At 35.8% G+C, this 14,304-nt stretch overlaps 1 protein-coding gene across 2 annotated transcripts in view; it reads right to left on the reverse strand.

The window, feature by feature from the left end:
* AACS (acetoacetyl-CoA synthetase) overlaps positions 1-14,304 on the reverse strand; it is an 82,973-nt gene that overhangs the window by 54,843 nt on the left and 13,826 nt on the right. For both annotated transcript variants that reach the window (XM_012542342.3, XM_031948417.1), the window contains exons 4-5: positions 9,931-10,044; positions 2,136-2,233 (exon numbers count right to left, since the gene is read on the reverse strand). In XM_012542342.3, the coding sequence (XP_012397796.2) occupies positions 2,136-2,233; positions 9,931-10,044 (212 nt within the window). The remainder of the gene's footprint in view (positions 1-2,135; positions 2,234-9,930; positions 10,045-14,304) is intronic.

The following is a 14,304-nucleotide window of genomic DNA, read 5'->3' on the forward strand; positions in this document are numbered from 1 at the left end:
ATATAACTTGTAAATAAAAAGCTATAAATAAATAAATAAATCTTTTATGAAAAAAAAAAAAAGAAAGAAAGAAATGATCTCAAAAAAAAAAAAAATGAAGGACTGAAAAAGAGTGGAAAAAGGGGAAAGGAAGAAGAAGAATGGGGGAAATTACCTTACATAAAAAAGACATATAAAAAAAATCTTTCACAGTGGCAGAGAAAATGAGGCAATGGTACACAATGGTGGAACCTAACTCCCATTAGAATTGGTTCAAAGAGGGAAGAATATATCCACACCCTCATTTTGTAAAGAAATATAATTTAGTCAACAGGGAAATAGGAGAAGAGATAGAGGAAATAACAAAGGGAGGGTGGATTAAGGGAGGCAGTGGTTAGGAGCAAAATAGACTTTTGAGGAGGGTCAGGATTAAAAAAAAAAAAAGAAGAAACCAAAGAAAATAAAATGAAAGGAAAGAGAGTTAGTAATCATAATTGTAAATGTGAATGAGATGAGCTCACTCATAAAACAGAAGTTAAACAGATAAAACAGATGATAAAGGCGTCGTTTCTTGTGTGTGGGTATATTTAGAAATGATGCTTTATCAGAAATTTGCTTCATTATTTATGGTATCTATATTTTGAATACAGAACTGAGTCAAGGTAGCTAGATGGCTCAGTGGATAGAGCACTGGTCCTGAATTCAGGAGGACTTGAATTCAAAGCTGGTCTCAGGGCATGGGTTCTGTCAATAAAAAGTTATTATAATTAAAAAAAAAAAAAAAAAAAGAGCTGGTCTCAGACACTTAACACTTCCTAGCTCTGTGACCTTGACAAATCACTTAATCCCAATTGCCTCAGCCAAAAAAAAAAAAAAAAAAAGAACTGAGTCAAATTTATAAATATAAGAGCCATTCCTCGAATGATAAATCGTCAAATAATATAAACAGGCAGTTTTTCAGTAGAAACCAAAGCTATCTTTAGTCATATGAAAAAATGTTTTAAATCACTACTGATTAGAGAAAGACAAATTAAAACAATTCTGATGTATCACCTCATATCTACCAGAAATGACAATGCTGAAGGGAATGAGAAAAAAATAGGTATACTAATGAAATGTTGGTGAGTAGTGAACTGGTCAACTATTCTGAATCAACCATTCTACAGAATAATGTGGAGCTAGACCCAAAGAGTTATAAAACTATACATACTCTGCAATACTAGGTATATCGCTCAAAGAAATCAAAGGAAAAGGAAAAAGAATCTATATGTACAAAAACATTTATAATCACTTTTTTTCCTTTTCCAAAGAACTGTAAATTAAAGGGTTGCTCATCAATTGGGAAATGACTAAATAAGTTATGGCATATGACTGTGATGGAGTACTTCTGTATTATGAGAAATAACTAGGGGCAGCTAGTTTCAGAAAAACATGGTAAGAGCTATATGAACAAATGCAAAATAAAGTGAAAAGAACCAGGAGATCATTGTGCACAGTAACAGCAATGCTGTAATGATGATTAACTGTGAAAGACTTGGCTACTCTGATTAATACAATGACCCAAGACAATTTCAAAGGATTCATTAAAAAATGCTATCTAGTTCCACAGAGAGAACTAATAAAATCTAAGTCAAAACTGAAGTATAATGCTCATACTTTATTTTTCTTTCTGTTTTTAAAATATGGCTTTTATTTTTGCACGATTTCATATGTATATTTGATATCATATTGCTTGCCTATTCAGTGGCTGGGGGAGAATCTGGAACTCACAATTTAAAAAGAAACATATGTTTAAAATAAATAATAGTTTTAAAAGAGGAGAACAGTCGATAAAAATTCTTCTAACTTGTTTTCTCTAGCTATTCTAAAAATAATAATAATAAGGTAAGAATTTACTATGGCCTTTCTGCTGCCAAACCAGGTACAATTCAGTCATTATCCTCAGGAGTGAGCACAGTGCCAGCCCCTCCCCTCAACCTAATTTTTACATTTATTCCCTGTGAAGAACTGAAAAAGCCATCAATTGCCAATACTTAGAACTGTTTCCTGATAATAGCCACAAGATGTCAGTGTAAGCACAGGGAAGCACAGGATTGAACTGAGCAGCTAGTGCAAAAAGGACTTTGGCAGCAGAAAAATCCGAGAGATTTGCTTACATTCACTCCAAAGTCCGGGGACGTAGAACTCCAAATGGCCCCAATGCTCGCTGCAGCCAGCATCGCTTCCACCGCATAAACACTGTTTGGTAAATAACCTGAAACAAAGAAACACAAGATACATGACCACAAAATACATGGAAGTAATCCTTGCCACATGAGAGCAGTTCCTCGCTCCTTTCCCATGCTCTCCTGAATTGGCTCAGGTATTTCTTAGGTCAGAGATGAAAAGATCTTATTGTTCTTATCCAGAGTAATCTACCCAGAAGCACAGGTGTGCCTGGGTCCAGGAATTAAAAAGTGGCAACTTCACCCCCAACCAACTACTGCTCACACTAAAAGGAAACAAAGGTCAGAAGCAAACCAAGATCCTCACTTTTTTCACACTAATAAAGGTGCTCAATAATTATTAGATAATGTTAGAGGAGGCACACAGAGGCACAAAAGAAAATTCTGACTGAATTTGTCCATTCATTCGTTTAACAAAAATTTATTTATTGAGTACCTGCTTAAATGTGCAAAGAAGGCCCTCTGTTTTTTGGCAAATAAGCATGCTAAGTTGGCCACAGATGGGGAGCTATGGAGAATAGAGTTAAGAAATCATTTCAGATGCTACTTCCACAGTCAGAACTGGAGTGAATACAAATCAATAAAACAATGGTGTTACTTGGAGATAAACCTAGCTTTCTATCAATGCCAGTTGAATCACCTATTTTGTTATGGTTTGGTCATGTATACTTATTGTGTATCTAATTTATATTTTAATATATTTAACATCTACTGGTTATCCTGCCATCTGGGGGAGGAGGTGGGGGGTAAGAGGTGAAAAATTGGAACAAGAGGTTTGGCAATTGTTAATGCTGTAAAGTTACCCATGCATATAACCTGTAAAATGCATATAACCTGTAAATAAAAGGCTATTAAATAAAAAAATAAAAAAAAGACTCACCTATTTTGAAAAGTGATTGTTGTCTTGTCTTTACCACTCATTCATTTCTAAATAATCAATATTTAGCACCTTCTCCTTTTCAGCAAACTATCTTTTGTAATAAGGATGAAAAGAAATTTCACCAAACCAACCAACAAATTGACTGTGTCTGATTCTGTCCTTACAATCCTAACACACACACACATATATACAGCAATGGAAGGAAGGAGATGCATTTCTCCCCTTTCCTGAGACTACATTTGGTCAGTTTTCTCATGTTATTCTTCCATTTACATTGAGTAATCATTATGTATATTTTCCTAGTCCTGCTTACTTTACATCAAGTCCTCTAGACATTTCCCATGTTTCTCTGAATTCTTCATATTTATTGTTTCTTATCACATAAGATTATTCCATTCTATTTGTATGCCACAATTTGTTAAACCATTTCATAATCAGTGGAGTAACCTATATTTTTACTGCTATATTTCACTGTATATATCTACAAGGAAAAACACTGTACTCAACTAAAGACCCCTCAAAAAGAATCCATTGATCAAAGTGGTTCAGGACCAGGTAGCTAGATGGTACAGTAGAAAGAGCACTGCCCTGAAGTCAGGAGGACCTGAGCTTCAGACACTTAATACCTCCTGTCTGTATGACTCTGGACAAGTCACTTAATTCCAATTGGAGGGAAGGAGGGAAGGAGGGAAGGAAGGAAGGAGGGAAGAAGGGAAGGAAAAAGGGAAGGAAGGAAGGAAGGAAGGAAGGAAGGAAGGAAGGAAGGAAGGAAGGAAGGAAGGAAGAATTTAGGACCAACTCACCAATTCACATTCTTCCAATAGGAACCTCACATTCATTCAATCTGGCTTCTTAATGACTAAAAAAACAGTAGAAGTGTGTTCTTTCTTATAAAGCAGAGTATATGACTGACCTAAGCAACACTACCTGGAACAAGTTTTTCCAAACTGTCTCATTTCACCGATGAAAGAATAAATAGCTTCCTTTGAGTTTTTTAGTTGAATCTTATTGGTCCCTGCTCTGGGAAGAGAGTAAAAGGAAGAAAACTTCTCAACACAAAGAATCTTTCAATCCCTCTAAACCTACTCCCCACTCCCAAAACATACAGTTTTGAAAGATCATCTTTATAACTGAGCCAAGTAAAACAAACAGTAAAGCTAGATTGTGCTTAATATCAGAACTCTCCATGAGCAAGACAGAAAGAAGTAATCAAGACTCCATGAATGGTTAAGAAGGGATTTTTCTTTTTTCCCCTTTTTTCTTTATTTTTTTAAGAACAGGGAAAGTTCATATTCACAGAATCCTAAAGTGGTAAAGACTTAGTCTAATTTCTTTGCTTTCAAAAAAAGTAAACCGAGTCCTACAGAAGTGATGTAACTTGAACACAGTTAAGTCAGTTACAAAGATGGCTTTAAAATCATGGTCACCCCCTTCACCCAGTTCAGTCCTCCTGCCTTCCCACCATAGTTTCTGTTTTTTCAGGCCCTGAAACATACTAATAAATATAGCCAAAAACACTCATCTTTAAATTGCTTCTAGCCTAAGCATGTGAAAACCATGGTCTTAAGCATAAACAATATTAACTGGAATGGCCCTAAGTAGAGTCTGGGCCTGAAAAAAAATTGACCCACCCTGGAAAATGGTCCAATTTTCTAATTTCCTTCCAGAAGCCAATAATTAATAAAACAAGATTTCTTAAATGTCTGCTATGTGCTAGGCAGTCAACTTGCTTTTTGGTTATCTGTTAAATTTGGAAATTCTTGCCTCTCAGAGATATACTTTCTCCTTATGTCTTTCCTAACACAAATTATGCCAAAAAATAATTTCTTTAGATACACACAAAAAAATTAATATTTAAAAGAACAAAGAGACAAACCTCAGGATCACTAACTTTCCTTCCAGTCTTCAAAATGGCTCCTTGTTCTTCTCTAGTATTATAAGGAATCAAAGTCAAGCATAAAAAAACTTTGATTCCCCCAAGGATAAGTAGCAGGAAAACAAGCAAACTTTTTTTATATTTACTGAGGTTTTTTATGTGTATATTTTCTTAAATCTAATCAAAGTTCTTTAAAAATAAATGCTGATCCTATTTATAGATCATGAGTGCATCTGAGAAGATAAATGTACATAATCTTGAAAAACTGTCCATTAAAAGTCAACACCCACTTCGCATAAATAGACTCCTGAAAGTGAATGTGATGATGACGGTTTTTCAAAATTTAATCTTCACAAATTATAATTTCAAATATTATTTATTTATTTGTTGGCCCCTGAGCAAGCAGTAGATCCTAACATCAACCTTATATTACTCTACCTAAGAAAAGTCAGACTCACAAAACCATAGAGTTAGTTAAAATCTAATCTAATTTCTTTGCTTTCTAGACCTGCCCAAAACAAAATGTTAACTTACTAATGAACTAAGGGAGCTCTTCTTAATGGAATACTTTTGTGAGCTGAAATATGCTTTTGCAATATGAACAATTACATACTTGATGTACTTTATAATTTTGTTTTGCTTCTAGTAGATTTTCAGATAATATGATTAAAACCTCAGGTTTCAGTGCCACTTTTTAAGGACATATATGGAGGAAGGATGGACCTGGAGGCCATGTCATACAAGGAAGTGATGATGTTTAACAAGTAAAGAAACTCCCAAACAAACAAGACAGAAAAATTGGATTTGTATAAATCTAAGTAAATCTAAGAGCAAGGGCCACACTATAAGTGGTCATCAGGCAGAGACTAAATGACCACTTGTTAGGAATGTTGTAAAGAGAATTGTTCTTCAGGTAATAATTGTACAAGACTGCCCCTGAAGATCAGTCCAACTCAGATTTTGTGGGCCCATAATTGTGTAATCTAAAATTGGATTTGAAAACCAAGAAGGACCTACTTAGTAATTCCATTAGAAATACTGTTTTCCAAAAAGCTAAGCATGAAATGAAATTTGAAGGAAGGCAATTAACTGTGGAAACCATGCACATTTGCTTGTTAGCACTCTTACAAATGACAATGATATAGTAACCTAAATGCCCTGTGGCACTGCTCAGGGGAACATGGTTTCTCTCTGAAAAAAATCTTAGCTTGGACCTGTGGTTCCACTGTGATGTTATATTATACTCTATAGCATGGAGAAACCTATTAACATCTGTATTTCTTATTTTCAAATGACTTTTTCTACCAAGTTAATTATAATGATTTATTTCCAGATAATAATATTTGATCATATTAATGTTAATTAATAAACTTAGTATAGTAAGTATTTAGTAATAATAATTTATCTCATTACTTAAGATCACACTTCAATCACTCTCTGCAATCCCTATTCTTGATAGTAATTTTAAAAGGGCTTACACCTTCAAATAATATAGAGAAAACAAATAGAATCCTACCTTTCTCATGCTTCTTAGTATTTCACATCTCCTTGCATTTTCAATATCCTCTTGCAAAATAGCTTCAATATCTTTTTTTTTTTTAAGCTCTTAGGGCAGGTGCTGTTCTCTTAATTAAAAGTTTTCTATGTAGCTCTATCTGCATCACTAAAGCACCAGTGCTCTAGATAATTTATATCCTGGATTGCTCATATAACTTCCATACTTACTAATAGGTAAAATAAACCAACATAGATTAATATTTACTATCCAAATAATTAAAATTATATCAGAGAAAACAGTCTGATTTGTAAAGGAAAACATAAAAAATTATCGTTCAAAAAATGCTCCCCAAAAAATTATTTTTTTGCTTTGGTGGATATCGGTGACAGATAAGTATCCAATAAAGCCAGAATGGAGACCCAAGCTCTTCCAATCAATTCTAAATGAGTTCCCACATTTACAGCATCTGGGCATGGCATCGAATCTACTCTCACTCATTATAGCCTGATTTGCTCACCTCAACTTGACCTTATACCCGTGGGTCTGGGGTTCCCAGAGAAAGTTATACCACATTACTAAAACTTAAACTTTCTCAGGATCCTAGGAGTAACCCTGTTATAGGAAGAATACATTCCTACTACTTGGCACTATAACTCCTGAGTACCTATTGATGTGCTTCCTATTTACACAAACTCGTTCACCAATGACACCATTAACATATACTTAATACATTAAGTATAAAACATATACTTAACGATAAGACAAAAGAAAAAATAATCATAACACAGGTACTCAATATAAGGCAAATGAATAACCAGTACATCAGAGTTCACTCCAAAAAACTCTTCTACTAATGCATAGTGTCCATGGGGACATTGTGCACACACAATTATACAAACATAGAAGGAAGGCACATGATGGGAAAACATACTTCTTTGGGGAATCTCACAAATGGATTTTAGGTTTTGACTTCTTTAGTCTCTTCAAGAATAATCCACACTCTATAAAGCCCCTCCACTAGCTGCTTCCTATTTGGTTCTAATTTCTCTTGAACTGGGCAAATCACTTTTGTTCTGCTCTCAAGTTGATAAAGAAGTGATAAGTTCTTTTAACACACAATTATAATTAACAGGATGTTGAAAAAACTGTTATGCTATATATAAGGGAATATACTTCCCTTATTCCAGGGCAGCTAGTTGCCAAAGTAAATAGGACTCCAGATCTGGAGTCAGGAGAACTTGAGTTCAAATACAACTTCAGATACTTACTAGCCATGTGACCTTGGGCAAGTCACTTAATCCTGTTTGCCTCAGTTTTCTCAATAACAAACCACTCCAGTGTCTTTGCCAAGAAAACCCCAAATGAGATCACAAAGAGTTCAACACAAATGAGACTGAATAACACCACCACCTGAGAACTGAAAAACTAGGGAGGCAAACAGATAAGCCCGACTAGCCTTTCAATAAAAAGGATTCTGTCTAGTCCAATAAGCTCTCGGTAAATCAAGTCTCTCTTCACAACAAAATCTTGTCTTTTCCTCTTTGAATCTCACTTTCCAACTAGAAAGGGAAAAGGATAACTGGGTATCTCCAAAGTTCCTCCTCTCTTAAGGTGCAGAGGGCTCTGAAGGTCAATAAAGTCAAACAATAGAATTCTGTTCTAGGACAATGTGCTAAATACTTTTTATTTTTTCTCATTTGATCCTCACAACAACCCTGTAAGATAAGTACAATCATTATCATCTCTTTTTATAAGTGAGGAAACTGAGGCAGAAAGAGGTTAAATGACTTGCTCAACATCACAGAGTTAAGTATGTGAAGGGCATATCTGAAGTAAGATCTTCCTAATGCTAGAACCAGAACTCTATGTACTTTGCAACTAAGATGCCTCTAACAGCAGACAATTTTAATTTATCACTATATTTATAATAAAATTAATTTCAATAAAAATAATAAAAAAATTTTTTTTGATGACTTCTAAACTAGTGTTGCTCTTAGCTGCCACCTCTCTCTGCTTTGTAAGGAAATCAAATGTTACTATGATTTCTAAGCTCTTTTGGCTTCTTCATGATGGCTATTACTTTTATATCATTAAACTATGAGAACCAAGAAGTGTTTTTTAAGCACTTACTCTGTGTTCAAGTTGTTAGCAATTCAAAGACAAAAATGAAGCAATCTTTGCCCGCAAAGACTTTACATTCTACTGGGGGAATTAACATTCACATCATTAAATATATACAAGATAAATTTATTAGAAGCAGGACACTAGCAGTTGGAGAATTCAGGAAAAGTCTTATGTAAGATTACTTGAGCAGAGCTTTGAAAGAAACAAAGAATTCCAAGATGTAGAAGTGAAGAGCAAATTTATTCCAGGCATGGGGCCAGCCCAACATATAGACACAGAGACAGGAGACAGAATGTATTGGACAAAGAATAGCAAGGACAGTTTGGCAGAACAGTGGAAAGCAAAAAGAGAAGTGTGATGAGCCTCCAAAGTAAAAGGAGCCAATTTTAAAAGTTTTAAAAGTCAGAAAAAATTATATCTGATTCTAGTGTCAATAGTTTAGTAATAATTGTAAATTATTGTTGACTGAATAGGGAGTAAATATGACAAGATTTATCTTTGCAGATAGGATAGTAATTAAAAACAAGGTAGTCTGGGATGGAGAGCACAAGAAGTTGCAGCATCATCCAAGCCACCTCTTAGAGAAAGAGAGGAGTTCTAGGAGGCAGAGGTGAGGGTGAGCATGCATTGGGAATGGGGGCAGCCAGTGAGAAGGGATAGAGCAGGAAGATGGGGGCTATATGTGAGGGAGAAAAAAAGCCACTAGCATCCATAGACATAGTGACTTAAAATCATTCCCTAATATTTGTTGACTCTCACATGATACTGTGAGGCACTCTCAGAGCACTCTTAAAAAATGCCCTGAGGGTTCACCAAGTATAGAGAAAAAAGCCCCAAAGAGCCATGAACCAAAAAGTTCTAACACTGCTGAGTCAATGTCCTTAGACAAATCCTATAGTCACAAAAGTGTCAAAGTTCTAGAACTGAAAGAAAGTTTAGAAAAATAATCTAACTCCTGCCTTTTACAGGTGAGGAAACCAAGGACCAAAGTGGAAAAAAGATTTGGACAATGTTACAACTAGTTAGTAGGAAAGCCAGGACTAGTCTCCTAATCTTTTGAAGGTTCAAAGAAAAGAAGAATTCAGAGTAAGCAGAAATATCCTCAAATCCTTAAAAAAGTAAGAAAACATGGGTAAAAGAAGAGGATATTGCCCAAATACTCTTCAAAATCTCACCTAGGCCAATTATTTAGTGACCCATGGACTGGCCAAGCTGAATGCAGAAACACTGTTCTCTTCATAAAAAGAACCCTTCTGCCAAAACTAAAAGCTAGGTTAGTAAGACTGGGCACAGTGCATTTCGTCCTCAGCATCTGCCCACTGAGACCACAACCACACGGGATACTCACCAACCACCCTGTCTCCTGTTTTCACTCCAATTTTCCTCATAGCTGCAGCATACAAAGCCACACGTTGTCTTAATTCTGCAAAAGTCACCTTCACAATTTCCTCTTTGCCTTCCCCTAAAAAGAGAAGAACAGGTTAAACATTCATGGACCACCAGAAAGAAATCTAAAGCTGTCAAAGAGTTATGAAATAGACACCCAAACAAAACTGAGAAGTGTACTCTCTGAGTAGCTTTCCACAGGTTATGAAATATGACTCCAGATAACAGTGTTCTGAAACAAAGAAAAACAAGCTCATTTTAGATTAAAACTGTTTCAGATTAAGTCACAAGAAAACATTAGTCTATCAAAAGGCTTAGGAGGCTCACTGTTTAAGAGAAATCAATAATAATGCTTTAGCAAGAATAAGACACTCATGAATATAATTTCTTCTACTATTACATATCCTTTCTTGAACTTGAAATTTATTGTTATATATTTTGAATCCTCCCTGATGTTCTGCTAAGCACATAACAATGTGCTTTTGTTCTGTTTTTCCTTTTTTGTCTTTTTTCTATTCTCTTTTAAATAAACAGGAAAAATGAATAATTTTTTAAATGAATAATTATCCCTTAATTTACTTTTGATGTGCATTGATATTAAGGTGCATCAGTATAATTGCCTAAACTGAGATAAACACATTTTCTCTTTGTTTATCAGGGAAAGCTTCTATTAGTCATTTCTCAGTAAAGCACTTAGCACTTGGGAAGTACTCAACACAAGTTTGTTTCTGTCCCTCTTTCCTTCTTTCCTTCCTTCCATTTTCCTTGTCTTCTTTCCTCCATCTTCCCTTTCCTCCTTTCTTTCCCTCCTCCCTTGCCTCCACTCATCCTTTCTTCTTTTTCTTCCTTCCTTCCACAATACCAAGATGGATAACCTGAGTGAAAAATATTTTTGTATTTTAGACTCCTACAGCTCCAAAATATCACGAGACTCCAGCTGTTGCTTCAAAAAACAGAGTTGATGTTTCATTGAATATAATTTTTACATCACACACTGGAGTGTGAAGGCAATGAACAGTTCCTACAATTTCATTTTATTTGGAGGTATGAGAGACTAGAACTATACACAGGAAGGTTTAGATCTAAAACAGATCCTCGAAGGAGCCAGCACAGAGCCACAGAGATTAGTAAACATCTGAGACAAGAGTGGTACTCAAAGAAAACAATAAAATGGCAATATTCAGAATCTTCTTTATATATTTTCTTGCTTAAAAGGAATACATAACATGGAGCCCATCTGGTCTGTGGGCACGCTTAAATTTTATAATGGATCTGGATAGGGGTTAAAGGCCTTCAATGTTTTAAAAAAAGCAAAAAAAGACAATTCAACAAGCCCAAGGCATGTGAACACCATATTCCAAACCGTAACAAATATTGTAAAGGTTGACTAATTCCTAAAGTCACTCCCCAGGCAAGATGATGACTAGCCTGCTGGCAGCCTGGCATTATTGGTTGCAGAGCACTTTTGTGATACACAATATAACCATTTCAAAGACCCAGAAGTTTGTCAGAGTGAAGAGGCATCCTGAAATGGGATTCTTCAGAATTATGAAAGATGAAAGGGAACCTTTTGTTCCCTGAGTCTTAAGTAAATCTCCTAGCACCCAGAGGCAGAAGCTGTCCTTTTATTCACTCCTTTTATCCACTCTTTCAAATGGACCAACTGTCAGAAGGACTCAACTTGTCTTGCCTGATCTTAGAAGTCAGAGATAGCAGCAAAGGGGGAAAGGGAGAGAGACTAGCAGATAGGGGCTGGATGGCAGGAAGAATTTTCTAAGGATTCATCAGAGCTGCCCAGAAGCAGAATGGGTTGCTTTAGGCCAGAAGCTTCCTTTAACTCAGCTCTTAGAGTAGAGAGAATGCATGGTCCCTTATTAGCCATGTTATAGAAAGATTTTTATTGAGGTATAAGTTGGTCTTCTCAGTGCTGTGATTTCTAGAAGACAATCTTCTGGGTAATTCAATCAAACAAATATTAAGTGCCTACTATGTGTGAGGCCCTCACTATATTAGACAATGAAACTAGACAAGTTATTGGATTGAACTGACTATAAAAATTAAATTCAAAAGTGAAAAACACTGTGCAATGTAAATAAGACTGAATTTGGAGTCAAGGATCTATGTTCAAATCCCAGTTTCACCACTTACTATCTGTACAATGTTGGGCAAGGCATACAACCATCACAGTTTTCTCATCATAAAATAAGAGGAAGAGCTCTAAATTTCCTTTACGTTCCAAATCTATGAGCCTGTGACCCCTTACCCTCAAGGCGCAGTTTCTAACAGAAGGGATTCAGGTATGGAAATCAATACAAAATGGAACACGATTAATGTATGAGAAAGATGCTACATTCTTTCTAATCAGAGTAATGATGTACCTGGCATTCTAGAACTAGTAACTTCCAAAAGCAAAGATTCCCTTTCCAATCTTCATACTAAAGATGACTCAGTATACATCACTAACATACATCCGAAAGAATTGGGTGCCAGCTGAATTCTGTTCTTCAATGACTTAGGGACATCCACTATTCTTTTTAAAATCTTTCAAAGCAAATAATTCTCTCCTAATCTGTTTTATAAAACAAACTCAAATACACCAGGTACGCCTGAAGATACCTTCATAAACTATGGTGCTTCCAAGAGTCACTGATCCTTGGGACTAGAATGAAGAACAGAACTACTGGGTGGAACAAATAAGGAGTCCTGTCCCTGATGTTTATTTAGCCCACTTATGTTTTTCCCCAACAATAAATACGTCCACAAAAAAAAAAAAAAGGAACTAGAATAAATATGTCCACAGGGGCAGCTAGGTGGCACAATGATAGAGCACTGGCCCTGCAGTCAGGAGGACCCGAGTTCAAATCTGACCTCAGACACTTAACAGTTCCTAACTGTGTGACCCTGGGCAAGTTACTTAATCCCAATTGCATTAGCAAAAAAAAAAAAAGTCCACAGATATAAACATATGTTGTTGGGTTTGTTTGTTTGTTTTTAAGAGCAAGTTTAGGATGAATTATGTTACTGGATTAAACAAATCCCTGTATAGTTAAGTAGACATCTGGAGGCCATGCTTCTGACAATGTCATATATCCAGAAAGCAAAAAAAGGCCTCAAAATAAATATCATAAAGGCCATACACTAAAATTCATGTAGCTTACTCACAAAAGAACTCATACTCATAAAATACTTCCTTTTATTTTACAAAGAATTTTCAAAAGCCTAATTATTTAGTTTCCAAGCACACAGCAGGCTAGACGCAGTCAATTATAAGAGGGACGGTGAGAAAAGGACAAAACGTAACAATGACAAGTACTGTGACAGTAGCAAAAAAATGAGATCTCACTATGAGGAAGAGGAGCCAAACATGTAATTGAAAAGGCTTAACTGGTTAGGGCCATTCAATATTGGGCTGTCTAGCCCTAATTAGCACAAGCCCTGACATCAGTGTATTAAGGCATAATACCATCATGTTAGTGATAATAATCCCCTCCATTTATATAGTAACCATAGGGTTTACATTGTCCATTCTGCACAACCAGCCTGGGACCAAGGCTTTTACAAATAAGAAAAATGCAGCTCATTAAGACCAGGAGTCACATAGCCAGCAAATGTCACAGCGAGGCTCTCAACCTCCACATCCAATACCCCTTCCTTTATACCAGGCTACCCTACGAGCAAGCACAGATTTCCAACTTAATAAAAGTTCTACCATTAAAAGGAATGAGCTTTGGTTATCTTAAAAAAAAAAAAAAAAAAAAACCAGACCTATTTGGAACTCTGTTTACATCACAGAAGAGAGCAGGCAGTGAAAAGCTTTGAGCTGGGCAAAAAAGACTGCCCTGGAGCTGCTAAAGCAGCTGTCACACTGTGTGGTCAAATAGGTCCAGGTATCTTGTAAAAGAAGAAAAATGAAGGAAAGATAGCTAGTACGTCCTAGATCAAATCAGTCTAAATGAAGCAATAAGAAAAAGCAGGTGGTAAGTGCAGGGAGGCCCACTAGTCCGTGGACTACAGCGTCCAGGGAGGGGGTATTTCTAGGTTATTCCTTCCATGGGTTACTGCTGTAGAGGCCTAGGACCATTCTCAAGCTGCTCCAGAAATGCTCAAATTGAGCTTAGCAAGTGTCATCTATCTAAATTAGATGAGCTGAGCAACTCCCAACTTCTGTTCATTAGAGAAGGGAACCCAGCAGTATAACACACATTCCCTGAAAATGTTAAATAGAATTTCAATATATATAAAAGTCCAACTTTACAAAAAGTAAATAATTAGGAAATGATTATTCATTTCACAAAGAGTAACCACAATTTTTTTCAAGACAGTACATTTTAAAATT

The sequence above is a fragment of the Sarcophilus harrisii genome, chromosome 1 (assembly GCF_902635505.1).
Source record: "Sarcophilus harrisii chromosome 1, mSarHar1.11, whole genome shotgun sequence".
In the NCBI taxonomy this organism is placed as follows: Eukaryota; Metazoa; Chordata; class Mammalia; order Dasyuromorphia; family Dasyuridae; genus Sarcophilus; species Sarcophilus harrisii.